We start from the raw sequence: 21860 nt of genomic DNA on the forward strand, positions 1-21860 counted from the left end.
AATTATTGTATACATATATCGCTTTGTTTTCACTTAATCAATATAGTTTTTCCCTATGAAGTTACTTTCTTTATTCAGCTGAGTATGTGTTCATGACCAATGTGAACAGAATGGTTAATGTGATGTACAGAATGGTTAGTGTGATGTACAGAATGGTGAATGTGATGTACAGAATGGTTAATGTGATGTACAGAATGGTTAATGTGATGTACAGAATGGATTTGGATCAATTATATCAAAGTTTAGACAGGTCTATTTTGCTCACTTCTGCAAACCAAACCTTGCTAATCCAGCCAAATGTTCATGTCCCATGCATGGTCAGTTTGGAAAAGTTTCACTTTAATGGAGGTTTTGCATAGCACTTGTTTCACTCCATTTCTAAAGATCTAACAAATTCAATACAGTAACATGAGCTTTCTCTACCATTTTCATAAAAACTCCATTACAGGGAAACATGGCAGCATGTTGGATTTAATCAGAGCCCACCATTTGATAAATTCATTTAAAATTACCACCAACTGATAAAACTTATTTATCTGAATGCATTATGAGACTACACTTTTAGATATACAACTGCATAAAGAATAGTCATTATGAACACTATATGCCGTTATTAGATACCAAACTAAGAGAGTTTCTACACTACTTTTGTGTCTCCGGGTGACGACACACAATCTGTTACTCTACGTACAGATGTCATCTGTATATGTGAATTGAAATTTCAAGCTTGTTTTCCTAAAATTTACGTAATGAGAACCACCATAACTGAGAAAAGTGACAAAAAAAGTTGACATTCTGCACCACATCATAAACTCATTGCTCCCTTTCAACAGGTCAAAAGCTTACCTGAACTTTCAAGCTCTCCTAACTTTTCTACAGAACATAAGCTCAACTGACTTTTCAATAGGTCATAAACTCACTTAATATTTCAACAGGCAATAGGTCATAAGCTCACTGGACTTTTCAACATGTTATAAACTCACTGGACATTTCAACAGCTTATAAGCTCACTGGACATTTCAACAGGTTATAAGCTCACTGGACTTTTCAACAGCTTATAAGCTCACTGGACATTTCAACAGGTTATAAGCTCACTGGACATTTCAACAAGTTATAAGCTCACTGGACTTTTCAACAGCTTATAAGCTCACTGGACATTTCAACAGGTTATAAGCTCACTGGACATTTCAAAAGGTTATAAGCTCACTGAACTTTTCAACAGCTTATAAGCTCACTGGACTTTTCAACAGCTTATAAGCTCACTGGACTTTTCAACAGCTTATAAGCTCACTGGACTTTTCAACAGCTTATAAGCTCACTGGACATTTCAACAGGTTATAAGCTCACTGGACTTTTCAACAGCTTATAAGCTCACTGGACATTTCAACAGCTTATAAGCTCACTGGACTTTTCAACAGGTTATAAGCTCATTTGATATTTCAACAGGCCACAGGTTATAAGCTCAGTTGACTTTTCAACATGTCATAAGCTCACTTTATATTTTAACAGGCCATAGGTCATAAGCTCACTGGACTTTTCAACATGTTATAAGCTCACTGGACCTTCAACAGCTTATAAGCTCACTGGAATTTTCAACAGCTTATAAGCTCACTGGAATTTTCAACAGCTTATAAGCTCACTGGACTTTTCAACAGCTTATAAGCTCACTGGACTTTTCAACAGCTTATCAGCTCACTGGACATTTCAACAGCTTATAAGCTCACTGGACATTTCAACAGGTTATAAGCTCACTTGATATTTCAACAGGCCACAGGTTATAAGCTCAATTGACTTTTCAACATGTCATAAGCTCACTTAATATTTTAACAGGCCATAGGTCATAAGCTCACTGGACTTTTCAACATGTTATAAGCTCACTGGACTTTCAACATTTTATAAGCTCACTGGACTTTTCAAAAGGTTTTAAGCCCACTTGACTTTTCAAAAAGTTCAACAGAACAAAAAATGAATTATCATGCTCAGTATTGAACTCAAAACATTGACTTACTTTAATATCCTCAAATTGTCTTTCCTCTCAGGTCTGCTAACACAACTATTTGATGTTGTCTTGGTAACCGTGACATTTGACCTTGCAATGTTAACTTGGCTTTTAACTGTGCTTCACATTGTTATCCCTGAAATAGAAATTGTAAATCAACATCCTTTATATATTGAAAACATAATGTCACCCTGTTAAATACTAAAGCCATTTGATACCGAGTTGGAAAGGGAACATTTGTCTAGTGAACCAGACGTCTGCATCTGATCCCTAACAGAGGCATCAACAAATAGTTATCTCCCTTACATTGACACAAGAAGGGACTCTGAAAAAAACTCAAAATTTCTCATTGTTGCTCTCACAAGCATTATTGTAATCCCAACGGAAGGAGTATTCTCCCAGGTAAAATACTTTCCATGAAAGGGAGTATATCTCCCAGGTAAAATACTTTCCTTAAGAGGGAGTATTCTCCCAAGTAAAATACTTTCCATAAAAGGGAGTATATCTCCCAGGTAAAATACTTTCCTTAAGAGGGAGTATTCTCCCAGGTAAAATACTTTCCATGAAAGGGAGTATATCTCCCAGGTAAAATACTTTCCTTAAGAGGGAGTATTCTCCCAGGTAAAATACTTTCCATGAAAGGGAGTATATCTCCCAGGTAAAATACTTTCCTTAAGAGGGAGTATATCTCCCAGGTACAATACTTTCCTTAAGAAGGAGTATATCTCCCAGGTAAAATACTTTCCATGAAAGGGAGTATATCTCCCAGGTAAAATACATTCCTTAAGAAGGAGTATATCTCCCAGGTAAAATACTTTCCTTAAGAGGGAGTATATCTCCCAGGTACAATACTTTCCTTAAGAAGGAGTATATCTCCCAGGTAAAATACTTTCCTTAAGAGGGAGTACATCTCCCAGGTAAAATACTTTCCATAAAAGGGAGTATATCTCCCAGGTAAAATACATTCCTTAAGAAGGAGTACATCTCCCAGGTAAAATACTTTCCTTCAGAGGGAGTATATATCATAGGTACAATACTTTCCTTAATTGGGATTGTGACTCCCAGGTAAATTATCATCAGCGACTTGACTTGAGTTGAACAGGTCAATTATTGATTAATTAGGTGAGCTTGAGGTCTTAGTTTTTGTAGAGGCATTGAAAATTTCATTCAAGTACAATATATTTTTCCTTTTACAATAAATAGGATTTTAACTGTAATTAGTCATCAAATCTTATATTAGCCACTGCTGTTGTCCAAGGTGGAGTGAGGGAGAAGTACAAATGGAAAACATGGTCTGGTAGATGACCCCTAGAGCTTTTCACATTCACATACAAACAAAAGGTAGCTGAAATGTAAGTATATTTCCACTGCGCCACCGAAAATATTAGGTGTTAATATATATTCATATATAACACTGCATGCATTAAACATGCTACTTAATCTGGCATGTGATATATGAGAAAGTATGTGATATATGAGAAAACATGATATTTAAGAAAGTATGTGATATATGAGAAAACATGTGATATTCAAGAAAGTATGTGATATATGAGAAAACATGTGATATTTAAGAAAGTATGTGATATATGAGAAGGAAACAAGAGAAATTTGTTTTCTGATCACTGTAAACACTATGTTCTTATTCTAACGCCATGTGACACAAAAAAACTGCCTTTCCAAGTCTCCACCTGGGACAGATAAAACAAAGGAGAGAGGCAGGCACGTCTACACTTCTGTACTTTGGGACCTTTACTTTCCCTGATTCACCAACATTCCTTTTTTATCTTGGATTAACAGAGAATAAATGAACACTTTGTTAATCCAAGCGAATGTGGACAGTGATTTCGATGTCAAAATCAATCACACACAGAACAACATGCTTGTCATGTTTTTCTGTGTTGACTCAGCGTAAATACCTCTTGGCAAAAGTGGATTATTGGTATCAAAGGCAGAAACAACTTTCACCTTGGCTTGCTTCCGAGAGGTATCGCCGTTCAAATTCCCATTTCAGTCCTTAAGCACCTAGCAATGACCAGGGACGGATTAGCCAATGACATATCTATCACCGAAACACCAGTTAATCAAAGACGCTGGATTTCAATGTAAGACTGATAAATTTCTCCTGACACACAAACACCAAACGTTAGAGACAAGCCAGTAATACATAGGAGTTTGAGTAACTATGGCTCAAGTCTTGTTCATTTTTTTTGCCCCCTCTTCTCACATTCAAGGTCAATAAAAATAATTCAACTTTCAGTTAATTCATGAATAATAATGTTAAATCTTCACTTTAGCAGGTAAACCCTACAGATAATATGTAATGCTCAGGAGGCCTGTTATGTTCTAAGGGCATTAGATTAGAAGTTGTGAGATGGGGATTTGTATAGCAGGGCATTTCTCTGTTTCGTCTGTTCATGCCAAATAAGTTGTATCAATGTTATAGAATTGGGATATGACATATTTTTACACATTAATCACAATATGATCCTATGTTTTATGCAATTTTCACAGTAGTTCAAAAGTTCTTTGTAGCTTTTCATTCATTAGGTATATAGTACCTATATATCACAACCCTGGGCTAAAGTGAACTTGAGAAAATTCTCTCTGTAACCCTGGTAAAATACTAGCCGCAATATACCACTCGGCTAGAGAGAACTTCTCTTTAGCTCGATTGGTTGAGCGTCAGACTAGTGAACCAGGGGTCCCGGGTTCGATTCCTAGCGGAGGCATTGAGATGAAAAATGACCTCTGTTACATTGGCGCCCATGTAGGGACCCGGGAATAGTACTTAGCCATGCCCCACCGGCGTCGCTGTAACCCCTGGAAACTCGAGGACGAGTTCTTTCCTGAAGGGGGAGTATGTAACCCTGGTAAAATACTAGCCGCAATATACCACTCGGCTAGAGAGAACTTCTCTTTAGCTCGATTGGTTGAGCGTCAGACTAGTGAACCAGGGGTCCCGGGTTCGATTCCTAGCGGAGGCATTGAGATGAAAAATGACCTCTGTTACATCTCTTTATAAGACTACACTGACTATGTTGAAATTTGAACCTAGCAAATCTATCAAAAATGATATTTAACCTTGTTAAACACTTTTTATTCAACTTTCTTTTCAAGCATTGTTCGACATCTTCCAAGGAGGCGAGTAGCATATTTCTATGCCTTTTCTCATATAAATGAATTGATCAACTCACACCTGTGACCTTGAAAGGGCAAAATTATCCATTTGGACAAACCTAGCAGACCTCCATTCCATCATGTTCATTATGCCATAAACAGTAACTTTAATTTGGTTTTACACAATTAACCCCTCTTGATGGTTTGTTTTTAATGGTATCTTTATTTTAAATACAACAGACCAATATCAGTGCCCTGTTTAGATGTCATTTGAATATTCTAAGACATTTGACCCCTGTGACCTTGAAAAAGGATCAAGGTCATTCATCTGAAAAATCTTTGGTAGCTCCTTCTCCCAGCATAGGTTTGCTCCAAAATTAATACTCTGGATCTCTTATTAATTTGAGAACATGTTCAAAGATTTAAACAAGTTTCACCCCTGTCACATTGAAAGTGGGTCAAGGTCATTCATTTGAATAAAATTGGTTACCTTTTTATGTTGCAGGCTTAATATCAGTAACTCTTAGATATTGGAAAAAATGCAGTTTAAAAGATTTTCACAAATTTGCCCCTTGTGACCTTGCATGTCAGTCAAGCATTGTTTTCATTTTATCAAACATGGAAGTCCTTTATCCAAGTTTGCTACTGGCCCAAAATCAGGACCCTTAGCCTCTTGAAAAACTTGAAAAGTTTGTGCCAGGCAGACTATGGATGGACAATAAGTGGATAACAGATGGACAACCGATGCTGACAATAGCATAAGCTCACTTGCCCATCAGGCAGGTAACCTAAAAAGTATGATGACAGGCAGACTATTTTCACATCATCCCAATCCAGTTAACCACTGACAATATACTATGATCCCAAGGGTTCTACATGTTGTTTTAATCTTTTGCCTCTGTGATAATGAATGTTGATTTACTTCAAAAAAACTCCTCTGTATTCCATCCCAATCAAGTAACCTTTGACCAGATATTGTATCAGTAAAATTCTTTCAGATCATGAAATGATTATAAAACAAGAGGCCGATGGTCCTTAATGGTCACTGACTATAAAGACCTATTTATATAAGAGGCAAAAAAGGCCAAAAATAAAATGCTCAACTTCTCTACAGCTAACATTGACATTGTTGTTTCATCGAGACATTTTCTACAAACTTGAAATTATATTTTTCGGACGTATTGCTTGTTGAAAAAGAAAGCTACAGGCCCAATATCAAGGTCATTGGCCTTTCGGTTATTGAGAAAAAATCATTTAAAGATTTTAATATTTTCGATCACTGTGACATTTCATGCAGATCAAGGTCATTCCTATTAAATAGAGGTTGAATCAACTTCTTGAATTTAAGAAATGATTCCCCATCCTCTATGATGGTTCATACCAAATTTGGTTTAAATCCATTCAAGCATTAAAAAGGAGTAATGTTTTGAAGCAAAATATTGTCTTATTTTGCCTTTTGTGGACCCGCCCCCAAGTCCCTAGGGTTCAAATCAAATTTCTGAATTAAGGAAATAATTGCTTACCCTAACTGATGAATCGGGCCACAGCTTGTTGAAATCCACCCAGGCAGAAAGGAGGAGTAGGGTTTTAAATCTAACTTCAGCACCTCCCATTTTGCAGCTTCATTGCTCTACCCCTTATGGTCAAATCAAAATTCTGAATTTAAAAAATGATAACCCTCCCCTAAAGATGCATCAGACTAAATGTGGTTGAAATCCATCCAGGTATAGAAGAGAATGTCTCAGGAAATTTGTGTTATTTTTTAACACTGTGCAGCAGGTTTTCTTGCCATACATATTTTTGCTGTATGATTTGGTATAAAAACATAAACACCAAAATATCTGATTTTAGCTTTATTTTCACCATTTAAGACCAGGAACTAATAATATAATATAATATAACTGTTCTTAATACAAAATCTGGGACTTCATAACATACCATGCAATTTTCTGGTGAAAACTGCAAAAATTAGATACTTCTGAATGATTCAAATTATTGTATAAAAGTACATTTTTTAACAATGGGACATTGAAAGTAGGTTAATGTCTACTTTATTGATAACCATACTCTTGATCTAATACGAAACTAGAGCTTTTGTTTTAAAGAAGAAGTCATGCCATAGAGGATGATGTGCTATACTTACTCTCAATCTCAATCATCCAGTCATATTTTCACACTTACAAGACAAAAGCTGCTATCAACAGTTTGTTTTGAAAAGAAGAAATCTGCTTATCACCTCCAAAAACACTACATCAAGTTGAATCTGCAAAGAGTAGAATGAGCCCCATTTCAGATATTTTTCGCACAAGTTACGTAGTTATAAGATAATGAAATTTTATCAATTTTTTTTTGCAAAAATGAACATTTTACAGCAGTCACATACAAACAATAAGCCGAGTTCAAAAGACATAATATAGTCATGAAATACATTTGTCTAACTCTGTATCAGTTACTTATCTCAGTAAAACTTTATTTCTATGTCCTTTAGATGTTTTTTCTCTCGGAAGAGATAGGACCCCACCGATAAAAAAATCGGACAATTCTGTCAAAGTTAGAGTCTTAAGATAGTTACTAAAATCTTGATATAGACCAGACACTGAATGTAAAATTTATAACTGTTGTTAACAGGCATCTGCAAATGTCTCTTCATATTTCAAAATGATGTTTGATTTTATCAACTAAAGGCCATAATCCTAAGTATACAAAATAAATACAGGGCAAGAAAAAAAAAAATACTATCCTGTAGAGTTGGTTATCAACTACTGTATTGCTTCAACTATGACTGAAAACCAACCACAAAAAACCTAAATAGGATTTTTATATCCTGATACATAAAAACCTACCAGTCTCTCTCCGAGGTGTTCATTTTAAGTTTTAAATCAATTTAATCACATAACATCAAACCTGTGTATAAAGGCCAATCATTGCAGCAGAGAAAAGTGGCCTTTATAGACAAGTTGCCTTTTATAAAGAGATTTTATTACTGTGAATTTTTTTATATTGAGACCTGCAACCAGTGACCTTTATAGACAAGTTTTCACTATAAATGTAAAATGATATGGGAGGCTCTTAAAGCAGGTTCGACTGTATAGAGAAAATAAGATTTGAATATTAGTTACAACAACACAATTTTAGAGTATCTACCACACAAGATGAAACAAAACCATTTACAAAAAATATGCAAGTAAATCATTTCTCAGATGTCATACAGCCAAATGTTCCCAAATAATTGTACTATTGAGAAGTATCAGATCAGTTTTGTAATCACATCATATGCTGACTTTGTGTATCACTAATAATTTTCAAAATTTTCTTATAGTGTTCCAACAATTCTCAATATCTCCGTCGTCCATGTCCCCACAGGAGACACTATAAACAAATCACAGAGTTTTGTGTACTTGAATGTTCAAAGGTAAAGTAGTGCGATATAGATCTTAATACGTACAAACAAATATCGGTGCTGTCTTCTCCAACACAGGTGAGTAATCAACAAACAAGACATTGTATTAGAGGCCAACCATCTCCCTACGGGAAGGGGTCCAAGTTACTATGTTCCTAACCCCAATAGAAAAAATGTTCCCACTCGCATGTCCAAATCTCGTCTTACTTTCTTTGAATTTGTTTACATAAATCAGTACCAGGTCAACAAGACAGATTGATTAATGGCAAAGTGAAAATCAGAAGGCGTTAAAATAGCCCGAAATGAAAGTGTAACTATTATACATATCTAACTTTATAGGGACTGCCACTGTGAATTATGGCCAGACATTTAGAAACAACTCCGATCCCTGCAACTAATTCCATGATTAATCCTGACGACCATTCCTCTTGCAAACTATTTCTCCGTTTCCCCCACACCTGCCAAGATACCTGTCTACAACTGGCAATAATCACAACGCAGGCACTTTAACCAGTGAATGTGTTCCCTGACGGATCAAAGCACTCGGAAATATTTATCAACCTTTCAACACTCGATGTAAGGCAGGAATGTACACACAACAATAATGTTTTTCACTAATATTAATTAATCTAGTATCACATTTTCTTTTCTCTTACGATCTTCGTCTGGTGAACACGCTTGTTTCTCTGATATTCCTTATCGTCATCAAGTGCAGCCCAGGTGGCCCACTTTAGGCTGCACAAGAAAATTAAACATTACACTAAGTGTCATTCTATATCAAATCCTGATATAACAGACTTTCATTTTCTTTATATCTATCTTATGAGAAAAAGATTAATCGTGTTTATTATTAATAATCTTCATCTATTACATCACAAAAGTTACTGCTACAATCTTTGATTAATCTGAACGATATAATAGCTAGTTAAAATGATGCCAAAAAAGCAATGAAACTTCTTTGAAACCAAGATTATTCAATTGTTCCATAAACAGTTTGTATTTGGAATTTGGTTTCATCTATAATACAAGGTTTACATAATTTACATTTAATTTAATTCTAAAACCATTGTTTAATCACTAAACAGGTTTATACACAAATACCTTGTATATCAGGTACTTTCGTAACTTTTTACAATTTGGCTCCTTAAATATGTTACTAAAATGAAAAGATGAAGATAGAGGACTTGTTGTTTGAAGCTGGTTAGTACACTACATACAGGCACTTTTTGCTACTTGAGCTTAAGGTAGTTTAAGCCACAAAAAAAAAAAAAGTTTTATAGATTAAAATTTTAATGAAATCATACAGGTTTAATTTAATTTGTATAGATTTACATACAGTGATAACCAGCTGAGGGGTTGATTTACACAGATGCCTTTATTGCTCAGGTTTCAGGTAAGGAAGGTTAAACTGTACAAAAGTACCTGTCAGGTTACTAAAATTGTGATATGAAGTAGACAAGTAATGTGACTCTAACTGCATATGATGGACATTCAGCATTACATCAATAAACAGTGTCCATAATCCACATCTGTTGACACTTTCACAGAATGCTATTGAGGAAGTGCCGAAGTGTTGTTATTGTCATATAAATTATGCCACGTTGTAAATCAATATCTTTGTTTTTGTATATAACATTTCAAATTTCTAAGGTACGGACAAAGAATTTCCATTGTAGAAATTAATCACCTGTACAGGTGATAAAGACATCATAATCAAAATGAAATAAACACAGCTTGCACAGGTACGATTTCAGCTCTTTCTAAACATAAACAATAGTATACCTGGAGCAGAAGGAGAAAAAGCAAAATTTATCTGCAACACATGGCAAATAACGATTAAAACCTTTAGAAATCATAAATAAAAATTGTAAACTCTTCGAATAACACAAAAGAATATAATAGCCACAGCTTAATCAATCATTACCTTACCAATTAGGCGATTATTTCATCTAGTATTGATGCAAGACGGATCAAATGTCTGCAACTTAATACATATACATATCGTTTCCTTTTCCTGGTTCAAAATAACTTTTAATGTATGATTCACATTTTACCTCCTTTCACAGCAAAACTTATAAATTTAATTCTTTTGTTTTTGAAGATTTTCAATAATTTATTAAGTAAATGCTTACCAGCTTTAAGCTGTTGTCCGGTTGTCAACATCCATATGGTTTCTGTACACATATTGACTTTTTGTAGCCAACAACTGTTTCTAAACTTACTTAAAACTTTATTTTACTTTTGTTATCAAATGCGGATATTTTTTTTATAATTCTAATTTATTCTTTGATGATTAAATCATGAATCTGCCATATGGTCTGCTACTTGGATACAAGATATTTTTCCTTGACATATTGGATGAAAATTCAAAATTAAATACTGGGAACAAACTAAGCATTTTAAACAATTGCATCCGTTGGCCCTTTTCAAGAACTAAAATCTTCATTATATCAAAATTCAGGCATTCACCTCTATCAATAAGTGATCTCGACAATATCCCTAATTCTTTTAATGACATGGTGTTGAAAAGCAACATACGGCAAACAGTAATTTTTGTGCACTCTGAATAAATCTGTAGTAAAATGGTAGACATCATTTTTGCAAAAGAAAAAAAATAAACAAAAAATAAGAATTCAGCTTGTCAAGGTAAATAATTCATATCTAAATGAACATTATGAGTCTGTTGTCATGTGACCTTAACAATTGAAAATCTGCCTATTATGCAAGCTCGCTTAAAGACCAATATAATGAGTCGATCCAGTCTCAAATAAAGCAGTATTTGTTTCTCTTTTATACAAGTTCACCTACACTGTGAACATTACATTCAATACATTACTACAGTGTCACAAGTATACAACTATTACATTAAATGATTAAACTAGAAGAAGCAGTCATTTAGAGATTTGAACCCAAGTCCTTCAAATTGTAGACAAATATTAAAACTACTTCATTAACCTCCCACAACACAACCCAATTTTTTACTATACTCTTCCCATAAGGTAAGTTTTGACACAATAAGCTGTATTATCCACAATCCATGGGAGAGCCATAATAGCTCTGCTGGTAGGACATTGACCAATGTAACTTCTGGTGGAGACCGTAGGCGTTTGGTTTGATACACCCTACCTATGGCAGATTCAGGAAGCAAACCAGTCTGTGTTGTTGTGGTAGTGTCCATGGGCAAGACACTTTATCTTGATTGCTCTGGATGGTGTGTGATGGGCCTTCTGTATGTTGTTCAGTGAGATAGCCACCACCTACTAAAATAAGACCACGCCTCTTCATGTCCCTGTCTGTTCACGGAACAATAATCCCAATAAATGAACAATGGCTTGATAACATTTGGCCACATTAAAAGAACAGGGATTATCATAATGCATAAAGTAGCATAATGATAAATTAATTCTGTGTTTGTGGGGTTTTTTTAAATAAATGGCTCTTTGGGGTCATGATCTGGATCAAACTGTTTATTTTACAAATGAACTAGTCATTTTAAATGGATATTACAGTTACAGGACCAGGATTTGCATTCCTTTTGTCTGTAAAGGGTAGGACAAGGATTTACATCCTTAATTTACATCCTAAACCTTTGTAAAGAGAAGAACTAGGATTAACATTCTGTAACTCTTTAAGGAGCAGGAGTAGGATATTCATCCTGGACATCTGTTAAAAACAAAGAGGACTAGGATTTACATCCCAGATGTCTTTAAAGAGCAGGACTAGGATCTACATCCAGAAGTCTTTAAAGAGCAGGACTAAGATTTACATCCCAGAAGTCTTTAAAGAGCAGGACTAGGATTTACATCCCAGAAGTCTTTGAAGAGCAGGACTAGGATTTACATCCCAGAAGTCTTTAAAGAGCAGGACTAGGATTTACATCCCAGAAGTTTTTAAAGAGCAGGACTAAGATTTACATCAAGATGTCTTTAAAGAGCAGGACTAGGATTTACATCCAAAAGTCTTTAAAGGGCAGGACTAGGATTTACATCACAGAAGTCCTTAAAGAGCAGGACTCGGATTTACATCCAGAAATCTTTGAAAAGGAGGACTAGGATTTACATCCCAGAAGTCTTTAAAGAGCAGGACTAAGATTTACATCCAGAAGTCTTTAAAGAGCAGGACTAAGATTTACATCCCAGAAGTCTTTAAAGAGCAGGACTAGGATTTACATCCCAGATGTCTTTAAAGAGCAGGACTAGGATTTACATCACAGAAGTCTTTAAAGAGCAGGACTAGGATTTACATCCCAGATGTCTTTAAAGAGCAGGACTAGGATTTACATCCCAGAAGTCTTTAAAGAGCAGGACTAGGATTTACATCCCATAAGTCTTTAAAGAGCAGGACTAAGATTTACATCCAGAAGTCTTTAAAGAGCAGGACTAGGATTTACATCCCAGATGTCTTTAAAGAGCAGGACTAGGATTTACATCCCAGATGTCTTTAAAGAGCAGGAATAGGATTTACATCCCAGAAGTCTTTAAAGAGCAGGACCAGGATTTACATCCCAGAAGTCTTTAAAAAGCAGGACTAGGATTTACATCCCAGAAGTCTTTAAAGAGCAGGACTAGGATTTACATCCCATAAGTCTTTAAAGAGCAGGACTAAGATTTACATCCAGAAGTCTTTAAAGAGCAGGACTAGGATTTACATCCCAGATGTCTTTAAAGAGCAGGACTAGGATTTACATCCCAGATGTCTTTAAAGAGCAGGACTAGGATTTACATCCCAGAAGTCTTTAAAGAGCAGGACTCGGATTTACATCCCAGATGTCTTTAAAGAGCAGGACTAGGATTTACATCCAGAAGTCTTTGAAGGGCAGGACTAGGATTTACATCACAGAAGTCCTTAAAGAGCAGGACTCAGATTTACATCTCATAAGTCTTTAAAGAGCAGGACTAGGATTTACATCCCAGAAGTCTTTAAAGAACAGGACTAAGATTTACATCCAGAAGTCTTTAAAGAGCAGGACTAGGATTTACATCCCAGAAGTCTTTAAAGAGCAGGACTAAGATTTACATCCCAGATGTCTTTAAAGAGCAGGACTAGGATTTACATCCCAGAAGTCTTTAAAGAGCAGGACTAGGATTTACATCCCAGATGTCTTTAAAGAGCCGGACTAGGATTTACATCACAGAAGTCTTTAAAGAGCAGGACTAGGATTTACATCCCAGATGTCTTTAAAGAGCAGGACTAGGATTTACATCACAGAAATCTTTAAAGAGCAGGACTAAGATTTACATCCTGGGTATCTGTAGTCAGCAGAACAAGAATTCGCATTCCAGACAGCACTTTAAAGATAGCCAAAGTAACTGAACCATATGATTACTGATAAACACCTCTGACCCTCTTTCCTATAAAAGTGTTCTTGTTTCAGTTGTGTAGTATTATCTTGTGTTGATATTGATGAAAAAAAGACCACAAACTTCCTGTTTTTATGTTTTTCTTGAAATAGAGTTAATTTAATGATATATAATTTAAATAACAGAATATCTAATACATTATTTACATTTTAAAAAACTAATCCCAAAACTTTGTAAATTCCCAATAAAAAATAGTTTTCTGTTAAAAATGTGTTATTTTCTCGAACTTCATATTTATTCTGTATTCACTCTACACAGTGGTAATTTAACCATACTATGTGTAACTATAAAAGTGGTAAGTAAACAGCAAATTGTATAAATTTGTACAACTAGTACCTGGTATTGTGTCTACACAGTGGTAAATAAACCATACTTTGTATAACTAGGACCTGATATTCTGTCTAAACAGTGGTAAGTTAACCATACTTTGTATAACTAGGACCTGATATTCTGTCTACACAGTGGTAAGTTAACCATATTTTGTATAACTAGGACCTGGTATTCTGTCAACAAAAAGGTAAGTTTACTATACTTTGTATAACAAGTACCTGGTGTTCTGTCTACACAATGGTAAGTTAACCATACTTTGTATAATTAGAACCATGTATTCTGTCTACACAGTAGTAAGATAACCATACCTTGTATAACTAGGACCTGGTATTCTGTCAACAAAGTGGTAAATTAACTATACTTTGTATAACTAGGACCTGATATTCTGTCTACACAGTGATAAGTTAACCATACTTTGTATAACTAGGACCTGGTATTCTGTCTACACAGTGGTAAGCTAACCATACTTTGTATAACTAGGACCTGGTATTCTGTCTACACAGTGGTAAGTTAACCATACTTTGTATAACTAGGACCTGGTATTCTGTCTACACAGTGGTAAGCTAACCATACTTTGTATAACTAGGACCTGGTATTCTGTCTACACAGTGGTAAGCTAACCATACTTTGTATAACTAGGACATGGTATTCTGTCTACACAGTGGTAAGCTAACCATACTTTGTATAACTAGGACCTGGTATTCACTCTACACAGTGGTAAGTTAACTATACTTTGTATAACTAGGACCTAGTATTCTGTCTACAAAGTGGTAAGTTAACCATACTTTGTATAACTAGGACCTGGTATTCTGTCTACAAAGTGGTAAGTTAACCATACTTTGTATAACTAGGACCTGGTATTCTGTCTACACAGTGGTAAGTTAACCATACTTTGTATAACTAGGACCTGGTGTCCTGTCTACACAGTGGTAAGTTAACCATACTTTGTATAACTAGGACCTGGTGTCCTGTCTACACAGTGGTAAGTTAACCATACTTTGTATAACTAGGACCTGGTGTCCTGTCTACACAGTGGAAAGTTAACCATACTTTGTATAACTAGGACCTGGTGTCCTGTCTACACAGTGGTAAGTTTACTATACTTTGTATAACTAGGACCTTGTATTCTGTCTACACAGTGATAAGTTAACCATACTTTGTATAACTAGGACCTGGTGTCCTGTCTACACAGTGGTAAGTTTACTATACTTTGTATAACTAGGACCTTGTATTCTGTCTACCCAGTGGAAACTATGTTTAAATTATGACTATTCTTCTCTGTACAAAAAGATCTCTTTAGTGTTAAAATTACAGTTATGATACTGTTGTCTAGGAGTTGAGCTATCTAAGAAGATATAAATCCAAAATATTTCTCGGAGTTGAAAAAAAAAGTAAAGATACAGTTCTGGGGAAACCTAAAGAGAGATAACTTCCACTAAAACAGATGTTTTCACGCAGAAATACATTGCTACTCTACTATCTTTCAACCTTTTCTTGTTTTCATTATTCGTTTTCTTTATTTCATTTCCTTTCTACCACAAGTTACATACTTTCATTAGATTTTACATGTGGACATGACGCGGGTAATATTTACACCATCCAAGAACAGATGGAACGTCGTCCCTGATCAAGATTGGTCATTAAAAAACGCTGTTGTAGTTAAGCTAAGCAGAGTTGTCTCCCGTAATAGCACAAGTACGTAATGCACATGCATATCATATTTCATCACAGGAAATACGTTCTGGGGTTCCTCGCTGTAGTGAAACAGGCTCAGTATTCAGCACCGATGCTAAACGATGGCCAGGTTCGTTTGTTTTGTTTTTGTTTTTTTCGACATGTAAAATGCACGTCTTGTTTTTATATAAGGCATCATTCATGCATCATCTGTGCAAGTTGTGTTTAACAGCTTGCTAACTTTAAAATATCACCTTTTGTCATCGCATTCTGCAGCAACAGTATCAGTAGCAACATCCCTTACGGCTGTCAATCGACGTAACATTGTTTGCAGTCATGGGGCTGATATCAATACTTGGACAAAACTGACGACTATTTTTTTTCATGACCACGTGAGCGCGTGACCTCTGAGACTTCGCCGATAGCTCATGCGAGAACTTCGATTAAGGACACCCTAGTCCTAAATATCATTCCAAACAGAACATCTTGTGTTTCCAGTTTTCACATTGACATTAGTTTCATTTGCGGAATTCTTAATTGAATAATTGGAAATATGTTTACAGCTTCGCCGCAGCTCGCACCCGCTCCCAGCTTCTCCCCTACCCGTTTCCACGGTACAGTTTTAAGGATAACTAGACGTTGGTTTCGATTTTTTCTTTTGTACAACTAGAACCTAATCAAAGTCATAACAAATGGTTAATAATATGGTGTTTTTTTAAAGATTGTGAAAATACTACATTCTAAATTGCTTAATGAGATGTGATTTGTGTAAGACATCAGACTTCATATATGAACCTCTCGTGTTTGTGTCATTTTTTAAACAATTAGAACTGATATGTCACTTTCATTTGTATAAAGTAATATTTCCTCTATCATAAATTTGGTGTCTCAAATGTCAAGTGTAGTTACAAATTATTACTATTATGAATATAAATGATGGTGGTGATTTGGAAACTACTTTTTATTCCTCCCATAACACAAAGGTTCCCCCCTACCTCACCATGAAAACTAATCTCATTCACTAACCTGTTGGACGTTCCGTGTATGCTCCATGAGAATAGTCGATAGCTGGTGAAAGATACTGCATTCAACTCGGACATAACAACTTTCCTTATTTCTTTTCAATTCAATCAACAGGGTTTTTTGGTGGTTTTGTTTTTTGTTTTTTGTTTTTTTTTGTTCTCTTTTTGTTTCTGTTTAGCTTGACGGAGCAAGGTTTTAAATTTGCCAGTAAAATTATATGTGATATATGAATTGTAATGACATGGCATAGTAGAACGTAACTATTTTTCACCATTTCTTGGATAGAACATTGAACAAGTTTTCACCTTATTTTAAAAATGGTTTTACTTTCAAATGGGATTGATAATCTGAAAAAAAAATCTTCCTCTGTTTTGCAATTACTTCATCTCTACTTGTATAAATCAATATATGATGTTGTTCCAGTAGTTGTGATATGTTTGCATTCTCATATTGTTTACAACATTAACATATTTAGGTCAATGTTATATAAATCATATTTTCTTGAAATTTTGTCACATTATAATTACTAGTAATATCCTCTCCTTTTCATGACTTTTGAACCCACAGTGTGCTGAGTGCAGTTACCAGTGACAATGTAAGGATCCTCAAGGCTTTGATGAAAGTGCCTCAGTCGCTGAATCAACACGACCTTGAACTTGCGTTTCTACAAGCAGCTAAGCTTGGTCACAATAACTGTCTCGAGTGTATCCTAGCAACAAATTGTGTTGACATAGAAACCAAGGACGGCAGTGACAACACTGCCCTGTATCTGGCAGTTCAAAACAACAAACCCGAAGTTTTAAAACAGCTGATTTCGGCAAAAGCAGATGTCAACACATTTGGAGGTGGCAACAATCGACCAATCCATGTAGCAGCACAAAATGGATTCGAAGAATGTATGAATATTTTGATAAACAATGGAGCAAAGATTAACATAAAAAATTCCAGTGGCAGTACTCCATTGATTTTAGCAAGCAGAAAAAGCCATCATACTATCATGCAGCTGTTGATCACAGCTGGCTGTGATGTCAACATTCAGAACAAGGAGGGGTGCTCAGCTTTACACTACAGCAGTCATAAAGCCATGGGTGTTGACATGTTACTAAGAGCAGGAGCCAACCCTAATGTTACAGACAAAGATAACATAACTCCTCTTGTAATGGCTGCCACAGAAGGGTTTGACAATGTCATTAAGGCTCTTTGTAGGGCAAACTGTGATGTCAACATAGCAAACGCTTCCGTCAACAAGACTGCTCTTCATATCCTTGCTTATAAAGGTCATTCTGATTGTATCAATGACCTTGTGATCGCCGGTGGTGATGTTAACATGTACGATAAACATAAACGCACTCCGTTATGGTATGCTATAAAAAATAAACGAATTGAAGTGGTTCGACTTCTCCTGAAGGCCAATTCACTTGCAGACAGTTTCCAGTGTGCCACTTTTGTAGAGGCTGAATGCTGTCCTACGTTCCTAGCTCTAACATTAGGTTTATTCTCTGTCCTAAAACTCTTCATCATGACCGGTTATGATCGCCACCACCTGAAAAGCTACCTCAGACACGAAGACATTAAGGAGATGTTTGAGGACTGGGAGGACATTGAAGATTGGCTGGAACATGCTCAAGATTCCACCATGACCCTGAAGCAGATTTGTCGAAAATGGATTAGGCACCATCTGGGTCTACAGTTCTATCATGGACTTTCTGAATTACCAATCCCATCTTCTATGAAAGATTATGTATTCATGAAAGAACTTGATGAGGAACATGTTTAGTCAAATGAAAGCAATGGTATGTTTTGTTGCCTGCCAAAGAACTTGAAAGATGAAAATGAATTCCTATTTCTTATTTGGGCAACAGCCCATGTTATCTAAAGAATGATGGTGGTTTCATCCTACAGAAATGTGACATTTCCCCGGGTTACAATATATTTGTATTTCTATATACCTGTAGTGTGATAAGACATCCCAATGGCAGTGAACGATTATAACCTACATGGCAAATGTCCATGAAATAAAGTATTCAGGATTTTTTGTTTTGTTTTTATTTTTCACCTTGAAGATGATCAGAAGATCAAAGATATTCTTGAATGATTAAAGGAAACCTTTGTTTTGTACAGGAAAAGAACCATGCAGGGAAATGAATATTTCCATACCTCTTGATGGAAATTGGAAGGAGGTATTTCATTGACCCAGACTTGTCCAAAAATTTGGGTTTTCAATATTTTACAGGGGTACACTTCACTACATCATCGACATTTTCCAACTTCTATACCAGAGCAAGTTTTTACAATTAATTCAATTTTAAATATCAATTTGGCATCTTTCAGGTGGTATTTGACTACTGTAATTTTCAACTTTTTATCACAAACAAGTTTATCAAAATTTGGTTATGAATTGTCTCTTTTTCTCTCATGATACATTATAAAAGGTTGAGAAGAGATGATGAAATTTTCTGCCCCTTTTTGAAAAAGAAATGTTGAAGTATTTCAGTGAATCTTTCGTCGTCATTGCTGGTGAAATGAAATTTTGTCGCATTTTATCAAAGTTACTCTTCAAAAACTTAATTTTGTTATTTTCATCATCACAGTAAATATCCTGCAGTTTGGGTATAGATAATAACCAGTTAACTCGATATACAACACAATAAAATCACAGTTTTATTATTTCTTTGTAATGATCATGTTTAAAATGAAAATATTTTGAATACACAAAATTTCAAAATACATAACCACTTTTCAACAATGTGATGTATTTCCATCTATATTACATATGTACACCTGTCCTCTCAGAAGAATTATAATACACTTTGTACAATTCCAGTTGCACCCCATTCTCAGATCTAATCTCTCAATCCAAACATTCATTACATAAAAATGATCTTCTAGCGGTTATTCTGAATTCTCCCACTTCAATATCGAAACTGAAAGTCAACATGAGAAATAGAAAATACCAGCCATTAGATGGCTATGAGGCTATTGACAGTCTTGGCTATAACTTAAAATTAGGCTGAATTAATATGAACACTATTAGTTCTATATTCACTTTACAAGTTTTAAATTAAATTCAGGCACATGTTAATTCTACATGGCAGTCACAGTGTTGCACAAAATGTCAGTTGTAAAAATGCTGACGTCATTGAATAGCAGAAACACAGGACCAGAATAAAGAATCTTGGAGAGAAGTCAACATATTACTTTAATAAGTAATACCTTTTTAATAAAGTTTTCATCCTCAGACACAACACATTCTATTTCATTACAAACAGCACCATTTACAATTGGTCAAATACAGATACCTGTAATTGTGAAAACCTTGCTATTTACATCTGTAGTGATGCATTATTTTAAAGAAATATCTCAAGTGCTACCCAGTGCCAGATTTTTCAGTCTAAATCTATCTGTCAATCACCTTTACATGTTATTTAGCGCCCTATGACATCACAATTAAAATTATATCATATGATGTTCATATTGCCATTGACGGACAACTGCAAAGGGAAGTAATCGAATCAAACAGAAGAATCTGAAAATGAAAATACTTAGGCCAGGTTTTTGCAAATTTGCCATAATAATGTTGAATAATAAACTTCCTTTTGTACACTTCTTCAAAAGATAAATCCAGCTTTTAAAACAAGAGTTCTCAGCAACTTCAACAAGTCTTGTGTAAAGATAAAATGGTAATTCTACAGTCTTTTTTTTAGTAATTTATAGAATCCATTTATCCATATATGTACAAGGTTGCTTTATCTCGGCTTCACCCAACTTTCTGTAACATCTCATTCAAAGCTTCACTTAGTTTGATAATGTCAGTCCTTGGAATGAGTTAAATTGATCATACACAGGTAACAGATTTGATAAGTTTCATAAATTTTTAATCATAAGAAATGAGGGATTACCAATTCACATTTACACAAGATGTGTCAGATGTTCTGAAAACTCTAGCTAAGAAACTGGAATTATCTTTAAAGAAGTGTACTAAAGGAAGTTTATTATTTTAGCTGGTACTATTCCATAAATGGATGTTTAGTAGAAAGTGGTGGCACGGCTACTATATGAATCTAGTACTTACTAATAAATACTACAACAATACTGTTATTAAATTCTACAATATATTCTTATATCATATTTTCAAATTAAAATTCTTGCAGTGAAATCAAGTACTAAACTGGAAATCAAAATCTAAGTTGTATCAGTTATTGCTGCTGAGAATCAATATCAGAAATTTAATGAGAGAAGGAATTGAATCATGTTTGGTCTACATCAGATAAGAACTGCACTGGTATATAAAGTATATTTTCCAGTCAATTTCTTAAACAGCATATGGAAAACGGAAACCTGCCAAACACACACATATATATACCCAATAAGTACATTAACGCCAAGTAATTAATGATGAAGTTTTCATACACACAGACTTCACATTTAATCTGCTTCACAATTTTTATGCATGACATAGACTCAATCAACCCAACATAATGCTGTTTGTTAAAAAAAATAATAAGAAAAAATAATCATAAAAAAACCCTGATAATTATGTTGATAACTATGATCAAAATGAAAGTGTTCCTCTTCCAACAAGTACAAATGATTTTATCAACAGATATTTCATTGATGAACGACAAATTCAATTGTCCATGATTATGTTCTATCCAATGATTTTCGCAAATTAAACATTATTTACTTTCCACGATAATAATATCTTTTTCCTACCTTTCTAAGTAATGATAAGAGATACAGACCTGACAGTTCAAGATGTTGTAATACTGTACTGTGGAATATGATAACATTATAGACATGCTATTTCTGACCTAGAAACACAAAATTTCATTTAGGGAAGACAGAGAAAAATTTGTAATAGAAAGCTGGAAACTGAACATTACAAATATTAAGTAGCAGTGTGCTCATAGATTTGTCAATTACACTCCAAGCAACCTGCCCTATGTGTTATAGTTTG

General features: G+C 34.9%; 1 protein-coding gene across 1 annotated transcript; it reads left to right on the forward strand.

Annotated features, from left to right (window-relative positions):
- The first annotated feature begins 15931 nt into the window (after window positions 1-15931).
- On the forward strand, window positions 15932-18938 carry LOC132564998 (kinase D-interacting substrate of 220 kDa-like). Its single transcript, XM_060229605.1, has 2 exons — window positions 15932-16010; window positions 17471-18938. The coding sequence occupies exons 1-2, from the start codon at window positions 16003-16005 to the stop codon at window positions 18678-18680; spliced, it is 1218 nt and encodes a 405-aa protein (XP_060085588.1). The 5' UTR covers window positions 15932-16002; the 3' UTR covers window positions 18681-18938.
- The last annotated feature ends 2922 nt before the right edge of the window (window positions 18939-21860 follow it).

Source organism: Ylistrum balloti, unplaced genomic scaffold, assembly GCF_031769215.1.
Source record: "Ylistrum balloti isolate Yb309-2 unplaced genomic scaffold, AGI_CSIRO_Ybal_v1 Utg369686, whole genome shotgun sequence".
Lineage (NCBI taxonomy): Eukaryota > Metazoa > Mollusca > Bivalvia > Pectinida > Pectinidae > Ylistrum > Ylistrum balloti.